This window comes from Eptatretus burgeri, chromosome 4 (genome assembly GCF_056783735.1).
Source record: "Eptatretus burgeri isolate ZD-2024b chromosome 4, Ebu_testis_v1, whole genome shotgun sequence".
Lineage (NCBI taxonomy): Eukaryota > Metazoa > Chordata > Myxini > Myxiniformes > Myxinidae > Eptatretus > Eptatretus burgeri.
Window position 1 is genome coordinate 129,966,338 of NC_140964.1, and position 20,048 is coordinate 129,986,385.

Sequence of the window (20,048 nt, forward strand, 5' to 3'; positions counted from 1 at the left end):
AACGAAGCTGAAATTTCTAAAACCTCCATTTTCAACCCATTGACTTGAAATTTGAAGAGAATTTGCATTTCAGGTTACTGAATTGAACCATCAATTATTTATGAGATCAACATCGGCCAAATTTCTAAAATTGTCAATTTTTATCCAATTGACTTGGGATTTGAAAGAGTTGCATATTTGGGCTTTGAATTCAACCACCAATTATTTTTGAGGTCAACATTGACCAAAAGTCAACATAGGCTTGAGGTCAACACTAAGGTTGTATTTCTAAAATCCTCAATTTACATAAAATTGACTTGAAATTTGAAGAGGATTTATATTTTAGGTCACTGAATTCAATCAACCAATTATTTTTAAGGTGAACATAGGACAAAGGTCAACAACTAAGGTGGAGTTTCTGAAATCCTCAATTTTCATCCAAATGACTTGAAATGTGAAGAGGATTTATATTTCAGTTCACTGAATTCAACCACCAATTACTTTTGAGGTCCACATCGGTCAAAAGGTCAACATAGGCCAGATTTCTAAAATTGTCAATTTTCATCCAATTCACTTGAAATTTGAAGAGGAGTTGCATATTTGGTCAATGAATTGAACCACCAATTATTTTTGAGGTCAAATTTGTTTTGTGGATTTTGCAAGTATCGTGCTCTGCATGACGTATTCTTTTTGTTCTGTCCATTTGTCTGTCTTTTTGTCGCCTGCAGGTCACAATTTTAAACCGATCTTCAGGAAACATCACCACATGGAAGAGATATTCAAAAGAAAGAAGCCTATTGTTTTTGTGGTCAAAAGGTCAACAACTAACGTGGAATTTCTAAAATCCTCAATTTACATGCGATTCACTTGAAATTTGAAGAGGAGTTGCATATTTGGTCATTGAATTCAACCACCAATTATTTTTGAGGTCAAATTTGTTTTATGTATTTTGCAAGTACGTGCTTTACACGACGTCTTCTTCTTGTTAAATGCCAGAATCCTTCGGATTTCGGCAATTATGTTGATCGGTTGAGTGTGTCATTCTGTGTGTCTGTCTGTCTGTGTTTGTTAATTGCCGGAATCCTTCAGATTTCGGCAATTATGTTGGTCGGTTGTGTGTGTCATTTTGTGTGGATGTCTGTCTGTCTGTTTGTTTGTGTGTTTGTTTACCCTGTAGCAGCCACACAGTTTCAGCAATCATGACCAAACTGGGTACAGACGTCGACCATGGTCCAACTTAGACACCTGTCGTTTTTGGTGAATCTAGGTCAAAGGTCAAGGTCACCGAAAAACCAAAATTCGTATTTTCGCAATAACATCTTCTAAAATGGTCGTATTGACTTCAAACCAAATCCAAAATGTGCATCTTCCAATTCTGCATCCAACCATATGTCTCATTGGGGTGTCACACCAACACCCTTCTTAGCAGTCGGGGGTCGAAATTTATGGGGGGGGGTCGGGTCCAAATTTTCAAATCGCGATAAAAATGCCATTTAAAGTCCGATTGACTTCCAAGTTATGATCATGACCAAATTAAGTGCTACAACTCATTAAACAATAGCACTATCAACTTATCAGAACCAAATTGATTTCCAGGTATTTGTTTTTTCAGAGATCATGGAGATATGACAAAGTTATTCTGGCAATTCCTTGCTCAATGAGCAATTTCATTTGTTTGTTTGTCAATCACCAGCACGTCACAATTCCAAAACAATCGTCATGAAACTCCACCAAGATTTGGAGGAAGTCTCAACTGAGAAGCCTATTGGTTTTGAGGTCAAATTTCTAAAATCGTCATTTTTCATCTGATTGACATGAAACTTGAACAGTATCTGCCAATTGCGTCACTAAATTGGGAAACCAACTTTTTGAGGTTAAACGGCCAACTCAATGTCAAACTTCTAAAATCACGAATTTCAATCTGCAAAATAATCAATTTTCATCCGATTGACCTGAGCTTTCATTAAGATTGTCAATTTTAATGTTAATGAATTAGACAATTTCATGCATCCATGGCAACCTTTGGAGAGGGGGTGGATTTTGCTCGTATCTTGCTCTGCACAATGTTCTGTTGTGTGTGTGTGTGTGTGTGTGTGTGTGTGTGTGTGTCTGTGTGTCTGTGTGCCTGTGTGTGTGTGTCTGTGTCTGTGTCTGTGTCTGTGTCTGTGTCTGTGTCTGTGTGTGTGTGTGTGTGTGTGTGTGTGTGTGTGTGTGTGTGTGTGTGTGTGTGTGTGTGTGTGTGTGTGTGTGTGTGTGTGTGTGTGTGTGTGTGTGTGTGTGTGTGTGTGTGTGTTTGTGTGTGTGTGTGTGTGTGTGTTGCGGATGATATCTAAAAAGTTGTGGATGAATTCAGCCGAAACTTGTGTGTGACAGGTGTGTGATGAGGAAGAATTGGTTCAATCTTGGTGAAGATCTGAATCTGGATCCGGATATGATGGTTTTTAAAGGATTCTTCACGATTAAGAAATTGGGCCAAAAACGAAATATTGCATGCCATTTCAAAAATGTATTGGGTCTGACAAGTTCTCGTGGATCAGGCATTGCATGGCAGAGGTATGTGCTCCATTGTGTACCCTTCACATTTAACTTGTGGCCCCAGAACCAAACAATATATATATATATATATATATATATATATATATATATATATATATATATATATATATATATATATATATATATATATATATATATATATATATATATATATATATATATACACATACACATACACATATGTATGCATGTTTACACAAAATGGCACTCAAAGACCACACAACTCCCAAACATGATTTAACATCAATATAATCACTTTAACTTTCCCTGTGCATCAGCATGCCTCAGATCTGATATACCCAGTGTTAAGAAGCATGAAGGTTTGAGAAGAAACGAGCAAGTCCATAAACCCTCAGGTCTTTCATAGGCCCATAGCATCAAGAGTTTTTCTGGAACGGGCTGCAAAATATTAACTTTTGATCAGAATGTATTGCGTTGCTCAGAAAGTTGCTGCAAATCTTTCATTGTGCAGAGGTACACCCCTTTCTCATAGGTACATTTCCAAGTATTGTCGGATTCTTCAAAAAGTTGGTGAGTTCTTTCATGGTACAATACTTATTTGGCAGGCATGAAAGACATCCAGGCTGTCCGATGACTGTTGTCACAAGGGATTTCTGCGGATGCGTGCGAATAATCGAGGGCGGATTACGTCATTTCAAAAATCACGTATTGTCTGTGTTAATTTGTTCCTTCTTGTGCTGTATTTGTCAAATTCGTTATTTGTCTTGATCATGTCCGACTTTCGCAGAGGACTGTAAAATTTTGCATCCCTTTTGTCTCTGGATTCCTCGTTTTGCTTCTTTCTTTCCAAATATTTTATTTCAACCTCAAAATTATCCGATTTCTTCTGCTCCCTTCAAAAGAAAAAATAAAACAAAAAAAAACTTCCACTCAATAGAAATGTCATCACATTTGAATTTCCTTCTGCCTTTACTTTTTGTTCTCCATTCTTTCCCCCCCCCCCCCCCTTTTCTCCACCAATTCAAACTCTTCATTGAATGAAAAAGCTTCTTCTTTTAAAAGAATTTTAAAATGCTTCACTTTCCATATTTTTCCATGAAGAGAACCCAACCTTCACCATCATTGATTCCTCTTCTTATTCTTAAGAATATCTTTGTTTGTCCAATTTGGGAATTTGGAATCAGTATCCCTCCACTTCATGTCCCTTCTTCCTGCATCCCTCCTCACCCTACCCTCTCAATGCTTCCCCTGCACCTGACCACCTCAAACCTTGCACATTACCCCATCCCCACAAAGCCTTCCTCAAACCTTGCCCCGACAATGCTCCTGCCCCCCAGCCATGCACCCTTCCAATGCCACCTCCCGTGTCCTTAACTTTGTGAACCTCAAACATCCAAGGTCTCTGCTCTCAATGATGGATCTCTCAATCCAGGCCACTGCCAATGAACCAGATATCATCCATTTCACAGAATCCTTTCTCCCACAGTGAGACCCTGACTCCTTGGTCTCTCCACCTGGTTATTCTTTCCTCTAATTGGATAGGCCTGAACCACACCCCTGCAGTGGAGTTGCACTTAATATAAACTCAATCTTTCACTGCCCTTCCACTGATTGCTCGTGGTATTCGACAGTTTGGCCCTGCATCTGCAAGTTGCGAAGGTCTGTCTACCTCGAATTAGGCTTTGGTATTTAATGGTTTTCCATATCCAACTGCAGAACATTGAGGATGAGTGGCTAAAAACACGAAAATATATGATCATTCATTTTTTAAAGCTTCTCTTTGCACTGAACGATCAATTCATTTATGCATTGTAATGAGGAGAAAGCTTTTTAAAGGTAGGCTCACCATTATGCCACCAAGAACACAACAGTTGTTGCATGGACTCTTCGAACCACTTTGTGTGACAGTTTCATCAGACGAGGGCAGTGCACAAAGGCGCCAGGCAAACGGATGTTATGCCTCCTACCTGCTGATACAAGCAGCAAAGATTGACACTGGCTTGAACGTGAAGTGAAGCAGCCAGGAAGCAAGGTTAAGTTCTGTATCGGGTTGAGTAGTCAGCATAAATGGGTAGGCGAGATGAAATGTTGGGCACATCATGTCCGCAATGAAGAAACATAGAAGGCCTGATCACAGACCTGGGCAACACCTGCATTAATGATATGGCCTGCCGAAGATTGACCCTTGTGCCGCACAAAAATTTATCGATCTGTGAGAGTTCTGAGATTATTGCATTCACCTGCTCAGGAATACCATGTGAGTGGAGCTTGTGAATGAGACCCTATACCAAAAGCCTTGGAGATGCCGAGGTCTAAAAGTCTGGCCTCACCACACTGGTCTTGGACCTGGTTGAAGTGTTCAGTTATGAGGGAAAGAACATTACCAGTTGATTGGAGATGATGGAATCCACCCTGAGTATCAGTTCGGAGAATGTGGTCTTCCAAGAAAGTGACAATCTGTTCATTGATAATTAATCCATTCAAATTTTTTACTCCTTATGGGAAGAAGGCTGATATTTTGATGGATCCGACAATTTTGGCAAGAACATTTTCAGGACAATTGCAGGGATATGATCTACTTGAGAAGCTTTGGAAATATCCAGCCCTTGGATGATTTTCCCTAACTTTTTGAGGAGTGATAATAATAGTGGAGATGTTAATGTTCACACGGTTGGGACAAGTCGGAAGTGATTCATTTAATTCATCAAGTGTGCAGTTTGCAGCCAAATGCTGCACCAATGGAGTTTGCATTGGCCACTGAAGTTCGATGCAAAACTACTTCTTGGTTTCCCACATTTCCCTTTTGTGTAATCTTTGTGGAAATGTTTTTGTATCACCAGATATGTTCAAGAAAGACTGCAGAAATGTACATGTTCCTGAAAGGATGATTCATCTTTAGCACATGTTCAGGAATGGCTAATGTACACTTATGTTGAAGAAAGTGTTCAAGATTTGTATTTGCCATTTACGTCCACCACCGAAGGTGAACGGAGGTTATGTTTTCACCCATGTTTGTCTGTCTGTCTGTCTGTCTGTCTGTCTGTCTGTGAGCAGAATATCTCAAAAAAATAGAAACAGATTCAGACGAACCTCATCGACAGCTTGGCTGTATGACGAGGACAAATTAATTTGATTTTGGTGAAGATCCGCATCTGGATACGAGAATTTCTCAAGTGATTCTCTTCACCATTGAGAGATGGGACCAAAACCAATCGAGAGCACAATATTTCAAAAGGTTGTGGAAGCATTGTGGGAGGTGACAAACATAAGCCGATTTGATTATCGTTCAGGTCCAGATCCAGATCCAGCCTATCAGTACGATACAAAACGTCAACATTCCAGCCTAGTGGAGGTATACGCTCTATCGAGTGCCGTTCTGGATATATTTGTGTTCAAGCTTTATATTTATGTTCACTGCACGTGCTGAAGAAAGGCAGATGGATAGTAGTTCAGGTGTGACAAGGAAGGACTTTGTATGATAGAGGATGCAGAATCAACAGCTGGCTTTGGAGGCCAACTTTGAAATGTGGTGTTCCCAAAGAAAGACCATGGCTGATAGTAAGACCTCGGATATTGAGTAACTGAACTTCCTCAAGAGGATTGTAAGTAACGTAGATGGATGGGGAGGAGAGTTACCAGACGATCCTTTTGGAGAGAGTTAATGAGAGTGAAAGATTTGTCAGGATTGAAAGACATATTCCAATTGTGGGTACTCGTTAAGTCATTTTTCTACAAGCACAGCTGTGCCACTGATGCAGTGCCCATGTTACCAGTCCATTGGTATTCATTTTGCCGACCTCGTAAGAATAACAGGATGAGTCCACCCACTTGTGTTATTTCAACAGGTCTCGAACGGCTCAACTGGGCTTGAACTAAAGACCCGGTGATCTTCAGCCTTATTAAACGTTAAGCCAAGCAGGAGAGGAGATGAAAGGATTCTGTTGAGTGCAACACGTTGACTTCCAGAGTAGAGGAGTCGTAAAGCCATGTGTGCAATTGGCCTTGGAGGCCAGAGGCAGAGAGTTGAGTAAGGCAGGAAGCCAGACTGTATCAAAAGCTTGAGATATGTTCAGAGAGACAGCTCTCATCTCTTGGCTGCCATTGAGGGCCTGCATCCATTGCTGGGTGAGTAGAAGCAGCATGTCCAAAGTGGAGTGACCTGGTCTGAAACCAAATTGGTGAACTGAGGTGAGGTTGTTACTCTGCGCTCATGAAGCGAAAAGGGGGGTAAAGCAATCAGTCACGTACTTGTGCCGTATGTACGTGTTTGCATTTTTAAAATTCATTTTCTCAGCAACCCTTGGTCTGATTGACGTGAAATTTTCGAAATTGGTGCTACTCATCCTGTAGAATGTTTTAGTCATAAATATGACATCGAAGGTCATGCGGAACAGGTGCCACCTTGGAAAAACCGAAAAAACTTTGCACCTCTATATATCTGAAACCACTCCATGGAAAACATTTACACCTGGCTCATTGTCAAGTACTCCAAGAGGGGAATAAGATGTGTTAATGATGATGTCATCGCTCTCTTCATTATTATGTCATAATTCGACAAGTATAACGCTTGATTAGATGAGTAATGAAATTTATTTTTTCATTGCAACTGTTGGTCCAATTGACACGGAATTTTGACCATAGGTGTAGCGCCTCCTGTGGGAGTTTAGAACGATAAGTACAAAAATCATCGGTCATGTGGTGCAGGTGCTATCTTGGAAAAACCGAAGAACTTTGCACCTTTATATCTCCGAAAACGCTTGAGGGGAAAAATTTAAACATGGCTCATTATTGTCAAGTACTCCACCTGTGGAATAAGATATCAATGATGTTGTCATCGGTGACTTCATTATGTCAGAATTTCACAAATGCAACGCTTGATCCGGTCAGTATGAAAAAAATATTTCACTGCAACTGTTGGTACGATTGACATGAAATTTTGACTAAAGATGCACCTCCTCCTGTGGAAATTTACAATGATAAATGTGGTCAGAAGACACATCGTAAAGGTGCCATCTTGGAAAAACTGAAAAACTTTGCACCTCTATATCTATATATAGGATACCACCTCTATATCTATAAAAACTTTGCACCTCTATATCTATATATAGGATACCACCTCTATATCTATAAAAACTTTGCACCTCTATATCAATATTTATAGGGAAAATATTGAAACATGGCTCAATGTCAATTCCTCCCCATGGGGAATTAAGGTATGTTAATGATGATGTCATTGGTACCTTCATGACAACATCATAATTCAACAAGTACAACGCTTGATTCGATAACTAATTAATTTTTTTATATCTGGGCAATGCTGAGGTTAAAGCACTCTTCCTATTGGTAAATTTGCCCTCCATCCCTTCTCATCTCCTTCCCTCTACCTGGTATTTCTAAAATCCTCAACTTTCCTCCGATTGACTTGAAATTTGAAGAGCATTTATATTTCAGGTCAATGAATTCAACCACAAACAATTTTTTTGGTCAACATAGGCCAAATTTCTGAAATCCACAATTTTCATCCTACGGCTGGAAATTTACACGGGACTTTCATAAAAATGACCACCATGTATCACGTGATCTGGCAGCCACATTGGATCAAAGGGAAAATGTTTGAAAATCATCGTAGGAGAAACTGCTTCACCGATCAAGGCAAAATTTAACGAATTGATCAACTACCCACAGGAAATATGGTTTGATAAAGATGATGTCATTGGTCACGTGGTCTGGCAGCCATATTGGATCAAAGAAGAAAAAAATCTTCAAAAAAAACAAAAAAAAAGGAGTTGGCTCAAACCAAGTCCTTCTCAAGACTGTACAGGACACGTATTCTATGAATAATATCCAGTTGGATGTGGAAATCATGAACGTTCACCAGTTGTATATGGAAATTGGAGAACTCCAAAGTAGTTGCTTCGAAACTTGGCAAAGCCGAATCGTGCACTGTCGAGTACCCCGAGCGGTGTTGACGCCACGCTTTTGAATGATCGTGTCGAAACATGTGTTAAAAGGGAAACCATGAAAGATGAAAGATTATATGAAAATAGAAAATAATGAAGGATTACAATCACTGTATGCACGTTTTCAGTGGTGCAGTAATTAATGGAAAGTTGATGACATAAAAATAAATGAAGAGATGGAAAGGTAATGGCAAACCACCCAGTATCAGCCTTGCCAATCAGCTGAGGACCTGCCTTCAGGCAAAGTATACAATGAATCAATCAACTGCAGCTCTTTCTCTATTTTTCCACTCACAATTGTTATCTTCTCTAATTCTCGACTCCCTTGATGGTCAGAAATTCTGGTGTGGATGGTGTGCCTCCATTTCTGTTTTTCACTTTTATTCTTCCACTTTTCAAATTTCTCCATTCTGTCTGTCAACACCAATGTGTTTATTCCACTTACACGGTCTGTCTTCCTCAAATGAGGTTATCAGTGTGAACCTTTACTCGGGCATTACACGACATTTTTCCTCAGTTTCTGTAATATGTTTTAAGGTTAAATCAATTCTGTCTGATTGTCCATGCACATTTTGACGTTGTGGAAGAATTTAAAAAAGCATCAAGTGATATAATCTTCGTTTTGTGTGCAGAGAAAAACAGCTTGATGAGAAAACCAACACATTCTGCTTCATTCACAATTGGCAAAGGTTCGGTGTGCCACTCTCGACGGATACAAAATAGCATCCAATTAAATGTCGTCGCTACTCATTGTGCACAGGGACTGGAATGGACCCCCCCACCCCCACCCCCACCTCTGAAACAATTAGATAAACACCCCCATTACGCTCCCCACCCCCCACAACCCTCAAGTGTTACGCCCATTGAAGAAAGCGCTTATTCCTTTAAAAGCTTTTGAAAACGTATTGAAATGATCATTTTCCCTTGTTAATCTGGCATCAGAACCCCACATGTTCTTGTTCATCATGATTTATTGTTACTCCTCTTATTCTTATTCTTCAAAAAAGGCATATTTTGTAAAACTGTCTCTCACGGAACTGCTGATCCTGCCATCCATCCTCCAGTTGCTTCAACTCGACCTTTCTCCGTGCCCAGAACAAAAATGCCATCCACCCATCCCATAATGCTCATCTCAGAAAGTTAAATATGGGAATCATGGGAAGTTGTGTGCAGAGGTTGTCTGCACACGACAAGCAAATCTCATTCACTTCATTTATAAGCATCAAACCACTCCGTTTGTGCCCTCCCAAACATCAACTACAAGCCCACAACGTTCCACATGTCCCCCTCACCCCAATGTCATCTTCCTACTAGAACTGCCCCTCTCAGGTTACCCATCTCACCCCCTCCCACAATACACGCCCTCCCACCTGCACCTTCTCTGCATACCCCCCCCCCACCTCATGCTCCAAGCCTCCCACCCTCCCAACACCTTCGACCCTGTCCCTCACTGTGTGCATCTCAAACATCTGAGGCCTCCGCTCCATCCTGATAGATCTCTCAATCCAGGTTGCATCTTACTGCCTCGACATTTTCTGTTTAACAGATTCCTTTCTCCCATGGGATGTCGCTCACAATATCCATGCCTATACAAGAGGTAAACAAACGACTTCCTGCACACGGATAATTTAAATGATGCCTGGTGTTGGCTTTATGGTTGGGGTCGTGGGCTTGGTATCCTCGAATCCTGATACGAGTTAAAATCCCACTCAGCTGTCGAATAAATACCAGGTGGGGTTGACTCTGCCTGTTCTCCTTCCAAGGTCGGCAAAATGAGTTCCAGCATGCTGGTCTACTGTCTTGAGTTGCGACCCATCCAGGATTGTGTCCAACAGCCAAGGAGACTGCTTCGGCAGCACCAATGCTCTGCACAGAGTGTGGTCCCAATGGTGGATGGATAATTTAAAAGGTGATGTTAAACATGGAACACTTTGGAATTTAATGTGATTTAGAAGAAAAAACATTGACTTTGTAGATCGAGAATTGAAATGTCTTCAACAACACAAAATTGTTCCAAAAGAGATTCCATAAGTTGCAAGAAAAAAAAACATGAATGGTTCATCATCGACGTATTTCTTGACATATGAGGGTGTATGAAATGGTGACATACCAGACTTGGGTGTTAATCCATCATCCTGATCGTGGAGGTTGCAGACATCACTGAAAACGATTCCCCGGAAAGCAGGAACATTTTCCAGCTGCACATTTTGGAATCCAATAAACTTTTGGGAGAAACCGGAAAGTTCTCGAATAACATTCTCCAAGTTGATGAACAGACTTCCCAACAGAGAAGAGCCTGCAAGTTGGACAACCTGCAGCTTCAAAAACGAATTCACAAATTTACAGAAGTCAGCATACATTGCAAATTTAAATTTCTCTTTGGCGAGAGAGAGGAGCTCTGCTCGCAATGAATCGGAGTCTGTACAAGCTCGAAGAACCTTGTGATTCTCAATTCCAAGTACATTGATCACTGCTTGGGCTGTTTCTGCTCTCAGACCTTGTGATTGGAGCCATTCCAAGAAGGTGTCCATTCCAACGATGACCTGTCAGGGACACAAGGCTCATGTTAACAAAGGAAAGGTTATCCTTGTCATTTTCTTCAAAAGGGACACAAATTTGTTAAACAAATTAATCACAAACATGAACATTATCTTATGCGTTTTCATTTCCAAGGGACATAGACAGAGACAGACACAGACACACAGACACACAGACACGAAGAAGGGACGGTGCCCCACATTCCCTGTGAGTTGTAGAATTCCCGAATAATTTCCCTGTGGAGTCCAAGTGCCCTGACACGTGATGCCCGTGGAAGGTTCACGAGGAATGTTATATTTTAGACCAGGGGTCAGGAACGTGTGGCTCGCGAGCCAGGTGTGGCTCTTTTGATGATTGCATCTGGCTCGCAGATAAAATTGGAGTTTGAAACTTTGAAAGCCCAATATTTCTCGCGGAAGCTTTACCTATAGTTTGAATGGTGTCGTGCTTCATTCACGTGCAGGGCTGAACTTGGCAGAAGGAGAGAAGAAAAAACACCTCCGAATTGGCTAAAGCGGTTTTTGTTTCGTCCAGTCATGCGGCCGAGGCGACTAGTGATTTCGGTTCCTCCAATAACGTGCCGCCGCCGAGACGCGTAAAGGAATTCATCTCGACCAATCACGCGCCACCGCTGAGGTGACAGCATCCCAGAGTCGGCCGGCCACGCCGCACCTCTCGAGTATATAAGCCTGTGTGCAGGCCAGCCAGACTCACTATTTGCCAAGCCTCAGTTGGGTAAACATCTCCCTCTCTCTCATTTTCTCAAAGCTAACCCCTCGACGAAGAAGATGGCGAAAAGAAAAAAAGATGAGGAGTATCGTACATTTCAGGACGAATGGGCCGAAGAATTCGCCTTTGTGGAGAGAGCAGGTTCTGTGGTGTGTCTAATTTGCAATGACAAAATTGCATCGATGAAACGGTCGAATATAAAGCGGCACTTCGACACACGCCATGCTACCTTTGCATCAAAATACCCTGCGGGAGACAGCAGAAAGAAAGCGTGCCAAGAGCTACTGAGCAGGGTGCAAGCCAGCCAGCAGCAACTCCGCGTATGGACCCGGCAAGGTGACTATAATTCCGCTCGCTTTGCTGGATCTTTAGCAATAGTGAGGAACGGAAAACCATTCACAGATGACGAGTATGCTAAAACGTTCATGCTGGATGTAGCCAATGAACTTTTTGATGATCTTCCGAACAAAGACAAGATAATCAAACGGATACAAGACATGCCTCTGTAGGCAAGAGCTGGTCATGATCGTACCATCATGATGGCAAACCAAGTGGAGGAAACGCAAGTGAAGGACATAAATACAGCGCCGTTCTTTTCCCTGGCTTTGGATGAGTCAACAGACGTAAGCCATTTGTCGCAGTTCAGTGTGCTTGCAAGATATGCTGCTGGTGATACACTGTGCGAAGAAAGTCTTGCTGTTCTGCCAATAAAAGGGTCCACAAGAGGTGAGTATTTATTCAAGTCTTTCATGGAATTCGCTCAAGAAAAAAATCTACGAATGGATAAACTTATCTCGGTGTGTACTGATGGTGCTCCGTGTATGGTGGGGAAAAACAAAGGATTTGTGGCGCTTCTCCATGAACATGAAAATAGACCCATCCTAAGTTTCCATTACATTCTACACCAGGAGGCACTTTGTGCTCAGATGTGTGATGGGCAGCTTGGCGAAGTGATGTCGCTGGTCATTCGTGTGATCAACTTTATTGTTGCCCGAGCCTTAAATGGTCGCCAGTTTAAAACACTGCTGGATGAAGTTGGAAATAACTATCACGGTCTGCTTTTGCACAGCAATGTGCGTTGGTTGTCAAGAGGGAAGGTGCTTCGCCGTTTTGCGGCTTGCCTGAACGAAATCCGGACTTTCCTTGAAATGAAAGGGATTGAGCATCCTGAGCTAGCCGAAACTGAGTGGCTCCTCAAGTTTTACTATCTCGTGGATATGACTGAACATCTGAACCAGCTCAACGTGAAAATGCAAGGCATTGGAAATACAGTGTTATCCCTTCAACAAGCCGTGTTTGCTTTTGAAAACAAGCTGGAGCTCTTTATCATGGATCTTGAAACAGGTCGTTTACTACATTTTGAAAAACTGAGACAATTTAAAGATGCATGCACAGCAAGTGAGCCCACTCAAAACTTTGATCTCCACCAGTTAGCTGGCTTCACATCCAGTCTCCTACAGTCATTCAAAGCACTCTTTGGAGAATTTCGTGAGCACACTCGTCTTTTTACGTCCATCACCCATCCACACTTGTGTTCACTGAACACAGCCGACCTGAGTTACATTCCTGGTGTCTCCGTCAGAGATTTTGAAGCAGAAGTGGCTGACCTGAAGGCCACTTCTGAAGGCCACCCACAGACATGTGGGTGAATAAGTTCAAGTCACTGAATGAAGATTTGGAAAGAATCGCACGACAGAAAGTGGAGTTGGCGAGCAAGCACATGTGGACTGAAATGAAAAAAATCTTCAACCCGAAGACCAGCTGATTATCAAAACTTGGAACGCGCTTCCTGTCACATACCTCACACTGCAGCGTGTGAGTATTGCTGTATTGACCTTGTTTGGATCTACGTATGTCTGTGAGCAGTCATTCTCACATCTTAAAAACATCAAGTCCAACCTACGATCACGTCTAACGGATGAAAGCCTCAACGCTTGCATGAAGCTTAACCTCACCAAGTACCAACCAGACTACAAAGTCATCAACAAATCCATGCAACACCAGAAGTCCCATAAATGGTGAGTATTATAACAACATTATTTAAAATAATAAATTCAGAGGCTTATTATACTCACATTTAGTTGAATTCAGTCTTAAAATATATTATATGGCTCTCACTGAAATAGATTTCCAAATATTTTGCTTTCATGGCTCTCTGGGTCAAAAACGTTCCCGACCCCTGTTTTAGACCCTCACGATGTTGTTGAGTTTTTGGATCATGAATCAGGTTTTCATCTCCATTCAGGTTATGAAGGTTAAATATCCCACGGAACAGGTAAAGGAGGTGATCGAACCTCGTTCCCTCGTTACACCTCGTCGTGAGGAGATAACATTGGATAAACAAGTTAATTATAAAAGGTTTCTGGTGGTTTTGTAGTTAAAAGGAACAATGAGGTTTAATTATCGTTGTACGAAGTTTCGTGATGATGTGATTATTAAACAATGTGGTGAATAAAACAAAACGAGTGAAAAACACCTCATTAAATCAACAACCAAACACCTCAACACACATTGGATAAAAACTCCTTTAACTTCGCTTCATTTCCGACATCGAGGAACAGAAAATTATGATTTTATATTTAAATTCACGTTTTACATCTTTCCCAGTGTTAAATAAGAAAGTAAGAAATTCCGAAAATACCTCACCCGTTCAATGCCGCCACGAGCACGAGAACCTGCGTTACAGTTACAATTCAAGCTTTACACGAGAGCACCCGGAAGTTCTTCTTCTTCATTGTTGTTTCACGGCGTTTTCAGAGCCATTAGGCTCTATCTACGCCACGCACAGAAACACCGGCTGGAACATATCCCTGAAATGTCTATGACTCTATGTGGACATATCCCTGAAATGTCTATGACTCTATGTGGACATATCCCTGAAATGTCTATGACTCTATGTGGACATATCCCTGAAATGTCTATGACTCTATGTGGACATATCCCTGAAATGTCTATGACTCTATGTGGACATATCCCTGAAATGTCTATGACTCTATGTGGACATATCCCTGAAATGTCTGTGACTCAATGTGGACATATCCCTGAAATGTCTATGACTCTTTGTGAACATATCCCTGAAATGTCTATGACTCTATGTGGACATATCCCTGAAATGTCTATGACTCTATGTGGATATATCCCTGAAATGTCTGTGACTCTATGTGGACATATCCCTGAAATGTCTATGACTCTATGTGGACATATCCCTGAAATGTCTATGACTCTGTGTGAACTTATCCCTGAAATGTCTATGACTCTGTGTGAACATATCCCTGAAATGTCTATGACTCTATGTGAACATATCCCAGAAATGTCTATGACTCTGTGTGAACATATCCCTGAAATGTCTATGACTCTATGTGAACATATCCCAGAAATGTCTATGACTCTTTGTGAACATATCCCTGAAATGTCTATGACTCAATGTGGACATATCCCTGAAATGTCTATGACTCTGTGTGGACATATCCCTGAAATGTCTATGACTCAATGTGAACATATCCCTGAAATGTCTGTGACTCTATGTGGACATATCCCTGAAATGTCTATGACTCAATGTGGACACATCCCTGAAATGTCTATGACTCTGTGTGAACATATCCCTGAAATGTCCATGACTCTATGTGGACATATCCCTGAAATGTCTATGACTCTATGTGAACATATCCCTGAAATGTCTATGACTCTGTGTGGATATATCCCTGAAATGTCTGTGACTCTATGTGGACATATCCCTGAAATGTCTATGACTCTATGTGGACATATCCCTGAAATGTCTATGACTCTGTGTGAACTTATCCCTGAAATGTCTATGACTCTGTGTGAACATATCCCTGAAATGTCTATGACTCTATGTGAACATATCCCAGAAATGTCTATGACTCTGTGTGAACATATCCCTGAAATGTCTATGACTCTATGTGAACATATCCCAGAAATGTCTATGACTCTTTGTGAACATATCCCTGAAATGTCTATGACTCAATGTGGACATATCCCTGAAATGTCTATGACTCTGTGTGGACATATCCCTGAAATGTCTATGACTCAATGTGAACATATCCCTGAAATGTCTGTGACTCTATGTGGACATATCCCTGAAATGTCTATGACTCAATGTGGACACATCCCTGAAATGTCTATGACTCTGTGTGAACATATCCCTGAAATGTCCATGACTCTATGTGGACATATCCCTGAAATGTCTATGACTCTATGTGAACATATCCCTGAAATGTCTATGACTCTGTGTGGACATATCCCTGAAATGTCTATGACTCTGTGTGGACATATCCCTGAAATGTCTATGACTCTATGTGAACATATCCCTGAAATGTCTATGACTCTGTGTGGACATATCCCTGAAATGTCTATGACTCTATGTGAACATATCCCTGAAATGTCCATGACTCTATGTGGACATATCCCTGAAATGTCTATGACTCTGTGTGAACATATCCCTGAAACATCTACATAAATATAACGTTGTTTTTCGGTCAAAGCTTCTCAAGGATTCTGGGTTGGATACAGTAAGTACCATAGTTGGTAATCACACGAACTCCAACCTGCCGATTCCCAAAAAATTGCTAATATCGGCCAAGTGTGTGTGTGTGTGTGTGTGTGTGTGTGTGTGTGTGTGTGTGTGTGTGTGTGTGTGTGTGTGTGTGTGTGTGTGTGTGTGTGTGTTTTGTTCAGAAAGTAAAAAATATTCTCTCTGCTAACTCCCCTACCTGTCTGTCTGTCTGTCTCACTGTCTGTCTGTCTGTCTGTCTGTCTGTCTCTCTCTCTCTCTCTCTCTCTCTCCCTATATTTTTTCCAACATGGCCGCCACACCACGTGAACTATGACATCATAATTATCATTAAATCAATCTATATGAGTAGTCGCACCTATTGTGAAAAGTTTGACTCAATCTGACAAGCGGTTGTGGGGAAAAACACAAACGTTCTGTGCAGACAAGCAAAAACACAGACCGACAGACTCAAGCTCAACATTGTTGCGGGCCGGGGATCGGGTGAGAAGACCACGGGGGGGGGGGGAGGGAGCTATCTCGGCTCCCACTAGAAATTAAAGGGAATGATCTGATATAATAATTAGATGGGGGTATGGAGGGAAAAGAGGATGCCAATATAACTAAATCCAGAAATGGGTTGGAAAGTATGCGCCGCCTGTATCTTACACAGTTGTGCCCTGCACAACGTGGCATGGTTGTTGTTTTTCTATTATCGGCCTCTGACGATGTAGTTATTGGCACCAAAGCTGCCAGCCACACTCTCGCCGATATTGGGTTATTTGCTTCTGTATGTGAAAAACAACATCCGTGCAGCCTCTTTAAGAGATATTCGTTCGTATGTCTTTTCAATGCAACCGGCAATCTCATCCCAGATCATTGGAAGCTCGAGAGGATCATCTTGAGCTGCCGAGCATACACTATAACTTGCCGCAGAAGTTGGGTTGAGGGATCGCTCGAGGACGGGAGCTCTGCGCTGTGCCGCGCTATGCCGATCGGGTGTCCGAGCGCAGTGCGTGCTGGCCTACGGGAGGACCAAAATTCGGATTTATCTCAGGAATATGCAGAAAAGAAGAATAGAAATGAAGTTAGTAGTGTAAGCAAACCTCGCTGAGATCCCCGCAATGCATGTTCCGTTGTCCCACTCGACAAAAGGGAAGGGACTATCTAAAGGTATATTAATGGAATAACTGTCTAGGGCCCACTATATGTTGGATGCCATTGCCTTGGAGGCATGCGGTTTCCAGAACCGCAACAATATCCTCTCCTTCGAGGGTAAAAATCACTTATTGAGCAACACTTGGTGAAACGGAATGGCACTCGGAACAGCACATACCTCCACCGGGTTGAACAGTTTACATTTTGTATCCAACTTATCATCCGGATCTGAATCCGGACCTGAACCAAAATCGAATCGGCTTGTTCTTGTTAACTAACCAACTCATCCACCTTGTTTTGTCACTAGTCGTCCACAACTTTTAGAGACATCATGATCTCCATAGTTTTTGTCCCCATCTCTTGGTGGTGAAGAAACAGTTTAAAAATTCTCGTATCCAGATTCAAATTTCTACTAAAATTTAATCAATAAGTTCCTTTTACACACCCAACCAGTCCACAAAATTTCTGCAGAATATACCATAATCTTTTGAGACATTGTGCTATATATCGTTTTGGCCCCATCTCACAATGAGTGAAGGATCAGTTAAAAATTAAATAATTCTCGTGTCCAGCTGTGGATTCGGATCTTCACGAAAATTGAATCAATTCTTCCTCGTGGCACTTCCAACCTGTCCACCAAGATTTGTGTGAATCCATCCATAACCTTTTGAGATATTTTGCTATATAATCATTTTTGGACCAATCTCTCAATGGTGAAGAATCACTTGCTCTCAGATCCGGATCCGGATTCAGATCTTCACCAAAATTAAGCGCCGCTGTCCTTTCCTCAAATACATACACAAAAAATTTCAGAACGATTGCTTGAAAAATGTGGCCCAAAATCGTGTGACAAACACAGACAGACAGACAGACAGATGAAAAAAAAAATCACTCACAGAGTGACAACTTGGTGAAACGGAACGGTACTCAGGAGAGAACGTACTTGCACCAGGCTGAATAGTTCACACTTTGTATGCCACGGATCTGTATCCGGACCTAAACCAAAATTGAATCGGCTTGTTCTTGTTACCGAACCAACTCTTCCACCTCATTTTTACATAACTCGTCCACAACTTTCTGAGATATCATACTATATATAGTTTTTGGCCCAATCTCTCAATGGTGAAGAATCAGTTTAAAAATTCTCAGAGCCGGATTCAGATCTTCACCAAAATTAAGCGTTGCTGTCCTTGGCCAGTCGCCTACACACCCAAAATTTTTTTCAGAATGATTGCTTGAAAACTGTGGCCAAAAATTGTGTGACAGACAGATCAACATACTTGGCAAAAAAAAAAAAAATAATAATTTTTGCCAAGAAACAAACGGACCCAAATAAAATTCCCTCTCCTTCTGTGGAGTGTGTCGCGACAAACGTTCGTCATCTAAAGTGGTTGCCATGGCAACCAGGATGCTGTTTTTCCATGTACGTAGTAGCACAATTCTGTATATACCTTCTCGTTATCTTCGTTATTTTCAGGTATGACGTTCAAGTTTTCATGCGTGATGTGCATAAAACGCCATAAACCCCAAAAAGAAGAAGAAGAAGAAAAAAGAAGAATCTCCGTTAACAGGAAGGATTCGATATCGATGAAGCACTTCCGGGTGATCTTCCTGCAAACCTTGGATGGTCCCTCCAATGCAGGTCCTCGTGATGCCGGTGGAACTGATCTGAAGAGGTATTTTCGGGATTCTTATTTAATTCTGACAAAGATGTGTAAAACGGGAATTTAAATGTAAAATAATTTTCTGTTCCTCGATGATTGAAATGAAGGGAAGTTAAAGGATTTTTTATCCAATGTATGTTGAGGTGTTTGGTTGTTGATTTAATGAGGTGTTTTTCACTCGTTTTGTTTTATTCACCACATTGTTTAATAATGACATCATCACGAAACTTCGTACAACGATAATTAAACCTCATTGTTCCTTTTAACTACAAAACCACCAGAAACCTTTTTATAATTAACTTGTTTATCCAATTTTATCTCCTCACGACGAGGTGTAACGAGGGTACGAGGTTCGATCACCTCCTTTACCTGTTCCGTGGGATATTTAATCTTCATAACCTGAATGGAGATGAAATCCTGATTCATGATCCAAAAACTTTTTTAAATCGTGAGGGTCTAAAATATAACATTCCTCGTTAACCTTCCACCGACATTCCATCTCAGATGAGTTATGCTGTCCCCCGTCGTGCTGTCTGCTATCCCGCTCCATTCAGGATCGTGCACATCTCCCATCTCGTTATCATGTACATGTTTCCCATCCAAGCACAAATCTAGTTTCTGAGATGACGGGATTGGGCATGTTGAATCTGGGAATTTAACTTCCAGGAAAGTGGGAATTCATGATGCATCTGTGTGAGAGAATTGCAGTAAAAGTAAATTTAGATGTGTGTTGGTTATTATCCAGGGGAGGTGGGGTGGGGTGGGAGGATGCAGGGTGTGAGGAGGAGAAGGGGTAGGATGGGCAGAGGGAGTGGATGGGGTGGGAGGAGGGACAAGGGGGTGGAAGGGGTGGGGTCGGGTGGGGAAGGGTGGAAGGAGTGACCCAGTGTTGCTTGGCAATGCCAGGTACCTTTGATATTGTGTGTATATTTATGTATGTGTGTATATGTGTATGTATATATATATATATATATATATATATATATATATATA

The 20,048-nt window shown here is 41.4% G+C and overlaps 2 protein-coding genes across 2 annotated transcripts in view; one reads left to right on the plus strand and one right to left on the minus strand.

Moving 5' to 3' along the window:
- Window positions 1-14,449, minus strand: part of LOC147029111 (uncharacterized) — a 63,365-nt gene extending 48,916 nt beyond the window's left edge. Inside the window, exons 1-2 of the mRNA XM_085876579.1 lie at window positions 14,370-14,449; window positions 10,567-10,999 (exon numbers count right to left, since the gene is read on the minus strand). Of these exons, the coding sequence (XP_085732705.1) occupies window positions 10,567-10,987 (421 nt within the window). The 5' untranslated portion in view covers window positions 10,988-10,999; window positions 14,370-14,449. The remainder of the gene's footprint in view (window positions 1-10,566; window positions 11,000-14,369) is intronic.
- A 4,530-nt stretch (window positions 14,450-18,979) lies between these two features.
- LOC147029112 (uncharacterized) overlaps window positions 18,980-20,048 on the plus strand; it is a 74,147-nt gene continuing 73,078 nt past the window's right edge. Inside the window, exon 1 of the mRNA XM_085876186.1 lies at window positions 18,980-19,067. The gene's annotated coding sequence lies outside the window, so the exon portion shown is untranslated. The remainder of the gene's footprint in view (window positions 19,068-20,048) is intronic.